Source organism: Eurosta solidaginis, chromosome 1 (genome assembly GCF_040869045.1).
Source record: "Eurosta solidaginis isolate ZX-2024a chromosome 1, ASM4086904v1, whole genome shotgun sequence".
Lineage (NCBI taxonomy): Eukaryota > Metazoa > Arthropoda > Insecta > Diptera > Tephritidae > Eurosta > Eurosta solidaginis.
Window position 1 is genome coordinate 102,515,681 of NC_090319.1, and position 14,819 is coordinate 102,530,499.

The window sequence follows — 14,819 nt, forward strand, 5'->3', positions numbered from 1 at the left end:
TCATCAGCTAGCTTTTCGGGAGCTGAGCGTTGAACTCGAGTCTCCAACATTCATATCAGTGCAAGCCTTTTAGCTGCTACGCCATATGAATGTTCCGTTGTTCGCTGTACAATTGGTCTCTAAGAGTTGCCTTTTTTGTTTATATTCCTTTTGATCACCATGTAGGCACATACACTCTGTATGTAGTTTATTCCTAATGGTGTGGATATGATTTTTAGGCGTGCTTTTGAAAGCTTAGTAACATTTGTTAGGATATTTACAGTATTTACAGCGGAAGTATTAAAAACAAATACTGTAAATATCCTAACAAATGTTACTAAGCTTTCAAAAGCACGCCTAAAAATCATATCCACACCATTAGGAATAAACTACATACAGAGTGTATGTGTCTACATGGTGATCAAAAGGAATATAAACAAAAAAGGCAACTCTTAGAGACCAATTGTACAGCGAACAACGGAACATTCATATGGCGTAGCAGCTAAAAGGCTTGCACTGATATGAATGTTGGAGACTCGAGTTCAACGCTCAGCTCCCGAAAAGCTAGCTGATGAAGAAGTGAAATTCAGAAACATGTCCTAGTAACCATCGCCGTTTGTAAACTTACAATTTTTCTCTAATATCAATTACAAAAACCATTGTATAAAGCAATATGAGCAAAGCTCGCTAATTAAATACATATGATCATATTGATATAATAGTAACAGCGGAAGTATTAAAAACAAATACTGTAAATATCCTAACAAATGTTACTAAGCTTTCAAAAGCACGCCTAAAAATCATATCCACACCATTAGGAATAAACTACATACAGAGTGTATGTGCCTACATGGTGATCAAAAGGAATATAAACAAAAAAGGCAACTCTTAGAGACCAATTGTACAGCGAACAACGGAACATTCATATGGCGTAGCAGCTAAAAGGCTTGCACTGATATGAATGTTGGAGACTCGAGTTCAACGCTCAGCTCCCGAAAAGCTAGCTGATGAAGAAGGTTATTTCAAAAGTTATTCATTTTTTTCGTCTCCTGTAAAATTCGTAAAAGTTGACTTAGCACATTTTCACATTAAGCTAACGATATGTTTATTTAAGTTTTTTCAGCTATTTTTTTTTTGTTTTTTTTTGTAAATTTGTTATTCGTTTAATTGCACGAACACTTTATGTTTATTTATTTATTCAAATTCTACAATTTACAAAGTCAATTGGTTTTTTATTTTTGCACACATTTTTTATGAGCAAATTTGCATATTCCGCATACACGCGCCGCACTTATCATCTAATTTTCATATACAAAAAATTTTCTAACAATTTCAAAATATTAAATTTTTAATTTCGCTGATTGTATACAAATACAAAACGTATACATACATACATACATATGTACATTTTTTGTTGCTATTTTAGTTTCACAAATTTCATAATGCGCGTGTTGTTGTTGGTGGATAAATAAAAATAAACCTCACAAATTGCCAAAAATATAAACTAGCGTGAAATCAATTCTATGAGCGGTGTGTGTATCTGTTTCTATGAATGTATGTTAAGCGTGCGCTTGTATGTTTGTATGTATGAAAGTTTAGTGTATAAATCGCGTATACGCCCTGACGAGCGGCTTTTCGCGCTGCCTGTTGCTACTTCATGGCGGGCGGCAGGCAGCACGTTTGTTTACAATTGCACGAACGTGCCGGCGGTTGGACGGTCAGTGAGCTCCTTGGGTGTGTATTAAGTATGTGTGTTTATGTGTTGCAGACTCCATAAATATAGATACATATGTACATATGTACATATATACAAGTATATGCTATGTATACATGCACATTTATATCTATTTATTTATATACAAATATATATATTTTAAATATCAATATATATATACAAACATAAGTAAGCAATTTTTCTCCTAAGTCTTGCAAAGGCTTCAGATGTTACGTGCAAATCGTTCAATCATTCGCACCGCTGCCGCCAACGTCGCGCCTTCAAACGAGCATAAACTAAAATAATTTGGCTAATACTCTTTGCTGGGGTTAGACGCTGGCAATTGGTTGATCTCGGAAAGTGGCGCAGCTGTGCAGCGGGAACGCCAAAGTAGCCGGCCAAAAACTCGCACTCACCACACACGTTGCAAATCTGCAAATTTTCAGTCTTATTTCGATTTTCTCTCAGGCTCGGCGGCGCCGCGGCATTTTCGAAACAAAAAATTCCAAATATTCACCAAATTTGTATGCAAAGTAAAAATTGTGCACTAAAGGTTTGCCAAAGTATTAACGCAACAAAACATATAGACAAACGCACAAAACAGCATTAAATTTGTTAATGAAATTAGAAAGTAAAGAATAAAAACGTTTAAAGTGAGTTTATTTTTTCAAGTAAAAGCAGTCTGAAAATCAAGCAACAAACAAAAAAAAAATTTTTTTAAAAGTAATTTTTTTTTCAGTGTATTATTTGGTACTTGCGGTTCACAGCATTCAACGAAAGTGCTTTGTCAAAACATACGAAAAAAAAATACTTGAAATGAGCATGCAAAATCCATTAATATAAGTAGTCGTGCGAAAAATTTGCTAACCTTTTAAATTAAAAAAAAAAAGTTGTTTTAAGTGCAAATATTCTTATTTCACAGCGAATTTTGTCGTGCGTACCGTCTGTGCCTGCGTTCGGGAAATTGATTTGAGTCATAAGATATTGTGCTGTGATGAAAGTGGAGAGTTTTTAAAATTATGAAAGCATTTTAATTTTATTGTGCAACGAAATTTTTACGAAAACTGCATATAAAAAAAATTTAAAAATAACAAAAAAAAAAAAAAACTAAAAAATTACTTTTTTGTGCAACGAAACGAATTTGTTGATAACAAATTTTTGGCGTCTCAGTGTAACGAACACACATACACGATTTCTTAAAGCAGCGGCTTTCAAAGAAATATTTATTGAGGTAAATATGCCAGAGGTAACTAGGGATACACTTTTTTAATTCACAATAACACTGTGCAACCACAATTTTGCAACAAAATAGCCGTGATATTATTCTTCACAAGCGTAGTCTTCTTTGATTTTTATTTAAAAAGTAGGATGGTTACAAAGTGTTCTATGACTACACCCTATAGCGGAAAGCACCCGCGCCGAACTAGAGCAGAACTTTCGCATTAAGAGACGGTACTAGTTTTAATTCTATCCCTTCGCAGTGCTTTTAGCTGACACTACGAAACGTCAACTGTCCCCTTTTGCAGGCCTTTTAAGCGCATTTTTAACTGGCTCAGTTGTAGCTGTGTTTCAAAAATATTAGCAACCCTTCATTATTATATTAAACTCAGATTTTGATGCTGTTATTATGTACAAATTTAGCTATCAACTGTCCCACTCTTCGGAGGGAGTAATTAAACTTGCAGTGCGTAAGTGCTTTGGTTGACTGTCATTGCCCACTTTCTCCGCACGGTATCTACAGAATCTTGAAAAGAATTACCTTTAGTATCCAACGTCGTCATGAAATAAAGTGAAGCGATAATTTAAACCCACAATCGTCATTCATGCAGGAGCATCTGCCAGATTTTTAGGCATAATTTCTGGTGCATTTTTTTCATCGTATCAGGTTTCGGGATCACAGTTACATCTTTAGGTCACAAGTTACTCTCAGTGAGCACATTTGTGATCCGAGTAGAAGTTATCATGAAATGTATATTCGGAGAGTAAGGCATTTTCTACGCTGCACAGCTATTTATGGTGCCACTTATGGGGCCGCCAAATGGTATCGAACGGTTACTACTGCGCATGATCTCCGGCGTATCCTTAATATACTAAGGTGTATGTTGTTGGCATGTTTACCGGTGTATTGCACTGTATCGACGGATATGTTGCATGAATTGATGGGCAAATCCCCTTGAAGTAATGGTGGTATATAGAGCAGCGGTTGTTGCAAGATGATGGATAACCATCATTGATGTGCAGAGGGGATTTTTATTTAATAAGAGGTTATTAGAGGATGTCATTACTAATAAGTGCAAATCCCTTTGGAAAACAGTTCTAAGGGTAGTGTTTATATTCATCAACCATGTTTTCTTTGTAAAAGAAAATCCATACTTAAGATTTAATCTGAGTTTTGGATTTCTGCTTACAAATCATTGTTCTTTTTACGCAGTTTTGCATCAAAGGACCTTGCGTGAAACGAGTGGATTGGGTTTGTGTCCGAAGATTGGTTGCATGCTTTGTGTGATTGTGTATACTAAACGGGTAGCAGCTTTGGCTAGGCAAGTCCGACAAAGACTCTAAATATGGTACCACGGGGAGCAGATAGCTGCGTTTATGCTCACTTGCTGTAGTACCTTCGGGAGCATCATGGTGGCTGTGGTTGATCTGGGATTGCAGTAAGAATTGGTTAGCTCGAATGTGGAGTTGTATTGCAACCGGGTGCCATGCCCCATAAATTGAAAGAGGTGTTAGACAGACCTCCAACGTGCAGTTGATATTGGTGTGTCTACTCACATCATCAATTGGGATCAAGATAAGCGCGCCTTGGGCGCTGGTCAGACGTGTGCATTGGTGCATGGTAAGGATAGGCCGATGACGGCCGGTATTTACGTAAAATCGATTATTTCATGTCAATAATGACTACTGTATTTGGGTCAAATTTCTCCCATAGCTCAAATCCAATGGCACGACCACGCCGTTCGTTCAACCATCCATTCCTTTTCTCTATGGCAGTGATTTCAGTCTTTGCATTTACCGGGATATGGACCTTCCGGGTATCAGATGGGTCCCAGGATGCCGCCTTTAGTCAGTCCTGAGAAGGCACTGAAAGCAACGGATGCACAATCATCAACAACAACTACACATGTTCGTAGCGAAAGATAGGATTTAATCCAATTTGAAACCGATGCTTAAGTGCTTAAGTAAAAAATTCATTTTTTGTGTGTCGATGTATTCAAATAACTTGGAGGTTGTTCGCAATTTAGCAATTGGCCGATAGTTAGCCAAATTTGCTTCAATATCGCTTTTGTGAATATGGGTAATAGAGGTAAACTTTTACGCTCAAGCGATTTGTTGAAAATAAGTAGTAGTGAATGTACCAGAGCATCAGAATTTATATTGGTAACAACTTTCATTACATCCTTCAAAGTGACTACAAAGCAGAAGAAATTAAAGAAAACATTGGAATTAGAATATAAATGGCAAATCGCTTGCATATCAATACCATAATTTGACTAAAAAGGTTATGTCGCAGACGCCAATAAGTCTTAGGGAAAAAGTTTTTATCAATATTTTTTTTATCGTACTAAAAATTATTAGTTCCTATAGGACAATAGTACAAACTAAATGCACATACGTAAACTGCATATTGTAACGAATTTAGTGCAATTCCTCTTATTTGCAACCTTCTACTAACGTTCGAATCACTAAACTGTTGAATAAATAACTCCACTATTCAATAATGCAAAATGGCCTTTATTAAAGTAATTCACAATAACACTTATACTTCGCAACGGATAGCTTGTTTAAATCAAACTGACTTGTCATGCCTCTACTGTTGCTACATTTATACTGTTTGATTTCCTCACTGACATATTTCTAGGCGCTTCTATTTCTAGAATTTACTAGTTATTTACCAGCTATAACTAAGTTTATAGCTTCTCATATGCGCGTGTATATATTAGAGATACTTGCAGAAATTATTGCCTACTTTTGGGAGTATCTCAGATATATGCACGTGTTTGTGCGTTGCTCTCCGCTGCTTGTATGGACATATGTATAGACATAAGGATTGATTTATTGATGTGCATACAAGTCACTGCTTAGTATTGGCGTAGATATGATAGTATCCCTTAGTGTTGCTAATATTCGTCACAATATGTATGTTAATGCTTTAAGTTCCTCTGTCCAAAGTAACATCCGAGGAACAGAAAGGTAGAGGTTTGGTGGACTTGCCCATATAACTGCATATCTTCTTATTATGTACATATGCATGTGTGTATGCGCTTCTGTGTTCTCTCCAGTATATATGTATGTATGTACATCTGTTTGCACAATTTTATGGTGATTTAATAGCTTTCTGAAAACGTTTTATCTGCAAGTTTTACGAGTATATTCAATAGTTTTCCAATATTGCAGCATTTAGAAGAAATTTTTTTTAAGCGGGGTCGCCCCTCGGCAGTGTTTGGCAAGCGCTCCGGGTGTATTTCTGCCATGAAAAGCTCTCATTGAAAACTCATCTGCCTTGCAGATGCCGTTCGGAGTCGGCATAAAACATGTAGGTTCCGTCCGGCCAATTTGTGGGGAAAATAAATACGAGCACGACGCAAATTGGAAGAGAAGCTCGGCCTTAGATCTCTTCGGAGGTTAACGCGCCTTACATTTATTTTTTTGTTTTAATATTGCACCAACTTTTTTTTTGGAATTTTTTATACGAAGTTTTTTTTTATAAATAAAAAACCTGTCCACGTGGCTGCTCGATTGTTTACTTATGATAGTTAATTTTATGTTTATGAAAAAAGCTTTTAAAAATATTACCTTTTGCAGTGATTTCAAAATTTAATGGCAAGATTAAGTTTCCTTCGAAAATGTTTATTTGAGCTGCAGAAAATACTAAAACGTAAGAAGTTCTGAAAAGTGTGATTGTTATTTAATTAAATAATAAACAAATTACAAAGAACACCTTCAAAATTTTTTCATAATTTGGTGAGGAGTGCAGCCAAATTATTTTTTTAAGAATTACTATGCTGGCAAAGAAGAAAAGTTCATCGAATGCACTTTCTACTACTCGCCCACTCCAAAAAGCCAAATTTAATCGTATAAGAGCTAAGAATACAAATTTTTGCTTTTGCTATTGAAGTTTGAGTTATAAAATTATTTTAATTCAAATAATTATGCACACCAGCAAAAAATATAAATAAATGGCCAGAATTTTATTTAAGTGCATTTAGGAAATATATATTTTTTTTGCAGTTTTCTTTCAGATTTATAACGAAATTGAATATTGAACTAATAATAGAAATAAATTTGAATGCAAAGTTTTGCTCTGCATCTTGTTTTATTTATTGAACACGGCCAGTCGTTATGGTATGAGATTTATGCAATTTATTTGGTATTTGAATTTGGTAATAGAATATTTATTTAGTTTGTTTCTAAAAAAAAAATGTACTTTTGTTATAGAATGTACTTGAACTTACTTCTTTCGGCAATATGCCTTTGAATGGATGGCGCGAATTATTTCAGCAAAGAATATAAAATAACTTTTGGTACATGCTGGAAAATATGACACTGTAATATTAATGGCAACTTGTAAACCAAATTTTTATTTTATTTTTTGTAATTACTAGTGTGATTTTTCTGGCTTGAGCTTAAAACCCCTTCGCGTATTCAAATTTAAATCTTAAAACAAATTTGGTTTCATCATCTTGTATATTTAAAACCGAAAAGATTTAGGGCCCATATCGTGTCTTCCGTGATCGAGATACTCGTTTCGAAAAATTGCTTTATTTGGTATCGTGTTATACGTAAACGTATAACAAGTCTCTTATATTGGTGCTACGATTTCAGTGAGCGTACTCAAAAACTCGTTAAGCAAAATTACACACTTTTGAAATTTTGTATCATCAAGCAAGGCCAATCATCAAATAGGCGCACAAACTCCAAATAACGATGAACCGCTGTTGCCATTAGCTCCACAGAATTTAACAAAGCTAAATCCTGTCAAAAAAACCGGCTTGAAAAATGGATTCACATCGTTTTTCTTATCGCAAACTTTTGGATTGCTGGGTGTTAGCATGGCGTATGCACCACCAGGATAGATCCCATTAAAACCCAAATAAATTATGAAACAAATTAAGAAACCCACCATAGAGTAGTACTCCGCCCTGTCCACCTTTTCTAATCCGGAAATATTAAAAAGCCGATGGTATTTGAAGCCTTGGAAATAAGATTTTCAAGGTGAGCAAAATCAGCTGCTTACTTTACCACGAACTTGCGCCTAGACATTTAGCACCATGGCTTCTGCATAGTTCATAGCATCGCCAAAAACTAATCACAAAATCCTTAACCAAAGAAATGGCTTCTTTTCAGAGTTTAGACGGTGAAATGAACAAGAATTAAATAAATAATAGGCTCCGTGCCGTGGGCCTAATCTTATGTAGGCATTAAGTTTCTATTACATTTTATTTAAAATCCATTACATTTTGTAAAAAAATGCTATACAATTGTGAACGTATCTCGCAATATCAATATTGTCTCTTATTTGATCAGTAACGTAAACTTTTCTCGTACGATTGCCGATTCGATCACGGAAAACACGATTCGGGCCAGATTCAGGCAAACATAAATCGATTCAAATAGCTGAGTGGATAGACTCAGTAAAAAAAGAAGTCATCCTAGCAGGGAGAGTAGTAATCGCTAAATTTGTCAACAGAGACCTCCATGGAGATTGAAGAGAGCACTCCCTGGAGTATTGAATGAATTAGTCCATGGAGCATTGTGGAAAGCACACCTCCGAGCATTGAATGAAGTACTCCATCGAGCATTGAAGGGAGCGCTCCTCAACCTCGAGGCATTTATCTTAGCACCGGTATGAATGCAGTTGAGCTCGAGTTTAAAGCTCAGCACCAAAAAGCTAACCGATGAAGAAGTGAACGAAATTCAGAAACATGGCTAGTATCATAGCCGTGTGCAAAATTTTTAACTTTTTTTTTTAAATAAATAACATAAATAAATTATATCCATGGCTTAGAGGTACAAATTTATTACAATAAAATGTCAAAAACTTTAAAAGAAAAATAATCAGCATTTACGTGGCGCTGAAAAAAAACGAAATTAAATAATCAAGTAATTTTTTATTATAATTTTAGTGAATACGTATAAAATGTATTTCTCACCTGCGTGATATGAAAGCTAAAAAAAATTCTAAATTTATTGGTCATAAATTTAATTAAAATTCTATTTGTGAATAGTTGGCGATTTTTTGATAGAAACTAGAATAAAAGTGACACATTTATTATAACATATAGACATATGTACATACATATGACTAATGCGCATCTATGTATGTTTTTATACTCAGCGTGCTTTGCACATAGAGTATATTAACTTTGATTGGATAACGGTTGTATGTACAGGTATAAAGGAATCGAGATAGATATAGACTTCCATATATCAAAATCATCAGTATCGAAAAAAAATTAGTTTGAGCCATGTCCGTCCGTCCGTCTGTCCGTTAACACGATAACTTGAGTAAATTTTGAGGTATCTTGATGAAATTTGGTATGTATGTTCCAGGTGACTCATCTCAGATTGCTATTTAAAATGAACGATATCGGACTATAACCACGCCCACTTTTTCGATATCGAAAAACCGAAAAAGTGCGATAATTCATTACCAAAGACGGATAAAGCGATGTAACTTGGTAAGTGCGTTGACCTTATGACGCAGAATAGAAAATTAGTAAAATTTTGGACAATGGGCGTGGCACCGCCCACTTTTAAAAGAAGGTAATTTAAAAGTTTTGCAAGATGTAATTTGGCAGTCGTTGAAGCTATCGTGATGAAATTTGGCGGGAACGTTACTCCTATTACTATATGTATGCTTAGTAAAAATTAGCAAAATCGGAGAACGACCACGCCCACTTTAAAAAAAAATTTTTTTTTTAAGTAAAATTTTACCACAAAAATTTAATATCTTTACAGTATATAAGTAAATTACGTCAACATTCGACTCCAGTAATGATATGGTGCAATAAAATACAAATATAAAAGAAAATTTCAAAATGGGCGTGGTTCGACCTTTTTCATTTAATTTGTCTAGGATACTTTTAATGCCATAAGTCGAACAAATCCCTGTGAAATTTGGTAGGGGCTTAGATTCTAAGACGATAACTGTTTTCTGTGAAAAACGGCGAAATTGGTTAAAGCCACGCCCAGTTTTTATACACAGTCGACCGTCTGTCCTTCCGCTCGGCCGTTAACACGATAACTTGAACAAAAATCGATATATCTTTACTAAACTCAGTTCACGTAATTATCCGAACTCACTTTGTATTGGTGTATAAAATGGACGAAATCCGACTATGACCACGCCCACTTTTTCGATATCGAAAGATACGAAAAATGAAAAAAAATTCCATAATTCTACACCAAATACGAAAAAAGGGATGAAACATGGTAATTGGGTTGGTTTATTGACGCAAAATATAACTTTAGAAAAAAACTTTGCAAAATGGGTGTGACACCTACCATATTAAGTAGAAGAAAATGAAAAAGCTCTGCTGGGCGAAACCAAAAGCCCTTGGAATCTTGGCAGGAATACTGTTCGTATTAACACCATTTATGGCGATATCCTTAAATTGCGTCCACCTATAGTACTATGGCCCACTCCCTCTTAAAATACTCCTTAATACCTTCCATTTGATACACACGTCATAAAAACACATTCCAAGGTTACCCTAGGTTCATTTTCCTACATTGTGATTTTCCCTTATTTTGACTCCATAGCTCTCAGCTGAGTATGTAATGTTCGGTTACACCCGAACTTAGCGTTCTTTACTTGTTATGCATGAATTTGTAGGAGGAAATTAAGAAAAACTTTTTTTGTGGTATTATGTATTTAATTACGGCTACTTTTCATTTTAAACTCCATATATACAATAGCGAGCACGAAAGTAGCAGTGGCACTTGCAATTTGTTAGACAATAGTTGATTGGGCTACAACAGTGCATACCCCAAAAAATTTTGAAAACTCGAATGCCTGGTTTTTTAGCACAGAACGCCCTTTTCGTTCTGGCATAAATAAGACCAGGGTTTGATATCTTCCGCCTTTCATCGAATAAAATATTTAGAATCTTTTCTATACTCTGTGCCGTATTTTTCAATCGGGTGACAGCCATGTAGTATGGATCTATAAATGCTCAAACTTTGAGGTGGCTATGAAAATATTTCGGGAAACATGTATGTAGGTAAGTCGATCGTCCTGACTACATTTATTATTATCTAAAATTGCTGTGTAAAAGTATTTTTATGAACAATATACATTTTTTAATTGCACAATACATGGAAAGAAGTGGTAGAGTCTGCAGATTTCGAATTTGTTTGTGTGTTCTACATGTGTATTTTTCATTTTTATATAGAAAGTGGTAATCAACCGATTTTTTGTTTCTTGTCTATGGCAGTTCTATTTTGAAAAGAAATGAAACGATCTTTTCTAAATAATAATAATAATAAATAATATCACAACATCTTCAACTGTTTTTGCAGTCGATGCAAAGGTTTTCAAAAGATTCGAGCGCCCTTCGGTTGAGACTACCGATTTTTCCGGCTGACTTATCTAAGTAGGATCGGCTACCACCGATTAAAATTAAAGTGGCTACCCAAAAAAAAAATCGGTTTTTTCAAAAAGTTTTCCCGACTTCTCAAGAACGTAGCTGGGTATGAAATTTCTTGTCTAGTCCAAGTATTCCAAAGAACCAAAGTGCAAAATGTGTGAGCGGTAGATGGCTTACAATACCTCCGCAACGTCGTCTATCTTTGCAGAACTCATTAGAAAATTAAAAAAAAAAAAACGGTTGAAATAGTCAGGCCAAGCACCAGCAAACAAGTAGTCGTTTAGTAATAATCAATTGTTTCACTAAACAACTTTTGCTAATCGAAAATCGATTATTTGAATAGTTGATTATCACGAGCTATAGGACTGAGTTTCATTCCATGACTTTTTCAATGATACCACTTGCTATACTCGCAACCCTCCTGTAAATTTCTGTCTAATTGTACGGATAGCTCCGTCGTGAAAGTAAGGAAGAAAAAAGGATTTCTATTTATTACGTTTGGGAAGGAGTGTATGATTACCATTGCAAAAACCAGACGTTTTTTAGCTTAATTGCTGCCTAGATATCTGGCAACTGAGCCATCTCTAATAGCTGGAGCCTTGACCTGGCGAGCGCAGGACACGAACACAGAACGCGCTCAACCGTTTCTTCCTGTAACTCGCACTTTCTATATCTGCTGTTACTGAATAGTCCTAGCTAACTGTGATGCCAGAAGGAAATGCCCAGTTAGTATTCCCATCTTGAGCCACTTTTTGAGTCTAATATCGTAGGATTTGCACATTATCTTAGAAATTTTGCAGCCCTGCGCTTCTGTCCACGCCTTTCCTGCTTGATGGATCATATGCAACTCCTGTCTCCTTTCGGTTACTCCCAAACGGATTGGGACGTCTACTGTCATTTTAACAAGTGCTGCACCCTCCTATTCCAACTCATTGGCCTTTTAATTACTTTCTAACCCTCTATGACCAGCAGCCCAGTATAGATGTATGGCCTGAGCCAAGTTTTCCAAGTGCTTCTTTGCATTCCAGGATACTTCTTGATGAAGTACTGTGTGAGATTATTACCTTAATCGCAACTTTACTATCAATATATATATTGACGCGAGTGCAAATTAAACACACTTTTTCCAGAATGTGGCAGCCTGTAGGCTCTACTTATTTCTGGATCGACACAGTAAACAACAGACCCGGCCCCTTCCGTTAATTTGGATCCATCGGTATACAAATGTATAGTATGTAAGGCCATTTTTGCACACTGTCACCAACCCTCCGACTCAATTGTGACCCGAATATCTCTTTCGAAACTCAGGCAGTCGACCATGTAGTCTGATCGCCCGATGTTATATGGTCATACGCTCTGCATTCGAACTGCCCTAAGGCCTTAAGACTAGGTCTGCAGGCGGGATGTGTAGAAGGGCATGTAATGCTGCTTTCGGGGTAGTTTTTGCGGATCCCGTTATGTTTATTCTGCATGTTTTTATGGTGATTTTTCCGAGCCTTGAACCTAGAACCAGCGGGCACGCTATGCCCACACCACGGTGGCGGCCCTGAAAGAAAAGAAAGCGCATAAATATGAAACAAAATGAAATTTGATTTGAACGAAAATTATGCACTGAGCTAAGTTATATAATTCATGCACAAAGTTCGTTTGCCACAAATGTGACTGCTTATTGTTTTAGCCAAAATCTGCAAAGCAAAATTTTGCACCCAATAATCAATGACAGCAGCCTTAAGTTTAACTTGAAACACTATAACAAAAATAATATGTGTTCAATAGTAATAATTAAGTTTCACGAATTTGCTAGCAATTATTAACTTATTTTTAAAAGTTTACACACATACACCTGCACATATGTTTGTATGTGAAAGGTGGCAAAATATTAGAAAAAAGTATTTTCACCAAAAAGCAGTTATCTACAAATCTATATAGATTGCATAAGAAAATAAAACAGCTGATAAAAAAAATTTATCATAAAAAGCAGTTGTAGTCAGTTGATTGTTATTAGTACGAGACATACCTTCAGACGAGTTGTAGAAAATTGCGTGCACCAAATTAACACAAAATGCAAATGCTTTCATTCATCACAGGCGTTGTTGTTGTAGTATACACGATTGAAACAGCAGGACATGGTCCCTACGATCGACCCACAAGCTACACAATATGGAAGCAATATCTTGATGGGCTGCGTCATCATCATCAACATCATCATCTTCTTAATAATCATCAACATAATCAGCATCATCATCAAAAATGGCCTCAGCCACATAATCATCCCAAATACGAATTCGAATATGGTGTAAGGGATCCGCATGGCGGCGATCATAAACACCAATGGGAGACTCGTGATGGTGATAAAGTCAAGGGTGTGTTAATCAAGTTAATAATTATCTATTCTCTAACTTTAATTATTGATTAAATTTATGCAGGCGCATATTCTTTGAAAGAAACTGATGGCTCTACACGTCTTGTCGAATACACATCAGATTATAAGAATGGTTTTAGAGCAGTTGTTAAAAATATTATTCCCGAACATCATCCTCAAGTGCACGAAGCCACCGATAGTGATACTCGTTATTATCGCTACGATTTTGAAATGTATCTGCGCGCTCGAAACTTTATTAGACCTTATTGTTAAATTATTTATACTTTCTGAATTAGATTATTTAGTTATTTTAGGATATTATATAAATTTATATTTATTTTTCAAACAAAATGCTGTAGTACTAGTAGAGATGTAAAAATTACAGGAACAGTGGTCACAATTTACTACCATGAAGAACATTGCTACAACAACTACAACATTGAAGAAGGCTTTTAGCCTACTGCGAAGTAATTATAATCTGCTGTAGCTTTTCAAAAATATGCCTGTCTTCATTTTTTAATAAAATATCAAAATGCATCGTTGTGGAGTGAAAAAAATGCGTCTCACTTCAATTTTATTTGGTACTGAATAAACTGAATACTTTAAGAGCTGTGTTGTAGTTTCACGAATTCGGAACGTTTCAATAGTCCTTATGGCGTGCGCACCAAGAAACCATGAATTTCTATGTGTAAATATATTGGCGTACGTCTGGAAAACTAATGTTTTTGAAGGCGAGCTATAGGCCTAGCTATAGGGGATTGAAATCCAGCCCACCATAGTTGAATTTTGCAACCCCGTCAGACGTGCTAGTCGAACCCTTCAAAATAACACACAAAAAAGGTCAAGAAAATCACGAAACCAACCTCAGAAGACAAACATACTACAATCACTGACTTCTACCTGCCAACGAATGGCGCGTAGCCTTAAAGCATACACTCATTAAGAACGGCGTTTCACTAATATACTGGCTAGCTGCTATACACATAACACGTATTGTAACGAATTTTGGGGTGATCCTGATTCTGCTAACGTTAAAATCGCTGAACTTTCGAATAAATAACTCCAATATTCAGTTTTGAAAAATGGTGTTGTTTTAGACTACTTTAGGAGTAGTACTTCAAAATAACAACTATACCTCACTAATAGCGTGTTTAAATCCAACTGATTACCG

The 14,819-nt window shown here is 35.7% G+C and overlaps 2 protein-coding genes across 5 annotated transcripts in view; both read left to right on the forward strand.

Moving 5' to 3' along the window:
- The window catches only part of AdamTS-A (ADAM metallopeptidase with thrombospondin type 1 motif A), a 358,159-nt gene that overhangs the window by 128,830 nt on the left and 214,510 nt on the right, over positions 1-14,819 (forward strand). The window contains exon 1 of one of the 4 annotated variants that reach the window (XM_067759431.1): positions 2,075-2,924. The exons of the other annotated variants lie outside the window; for them this stretch is intronic. The gene's annotated coding sequence lies outside the window, so the exon portion shown is untranslated. Of the gene's footprint in view, positions 1-2,074; positions 2,925-14,819 lie in introns of those variants that run through there. 4 annotated transcript variants of the gene reach the window in all.
- Positions 13,349-13,991, forward strand: LOC137238603 (uncharacterized). The gene is made up of 2 exons (XM_067763772.1): positions 13,349-13,649; positions 13,713-13,991. Exons 1-2 carry the CDS (start codon positions 13,349-13,351, stop codon positions 13,919-13,921), a joined length of 510 nt encoding a protein of 169 aa, XP_067619873.1. The 3' UTR covers positions 13,922-13,991.

Excerpts from the sequence above, each read along its gene's own strand:
- LOC137238603 (XM_067763772.1), top strand. The coding sequence starts at position 13,349 with ATGCAAATGCTTTCATTCATCACAGGCGTTGTTGTTGTAGTATACACG. Across the intron at positions 13,650-13,712 it reads TGATGGTGATAAAGTCAAGG|GCGCATATTCTTTGAAAGAA; the intron begins GTGTGTTAATCA and ends AAATTTATGCAG.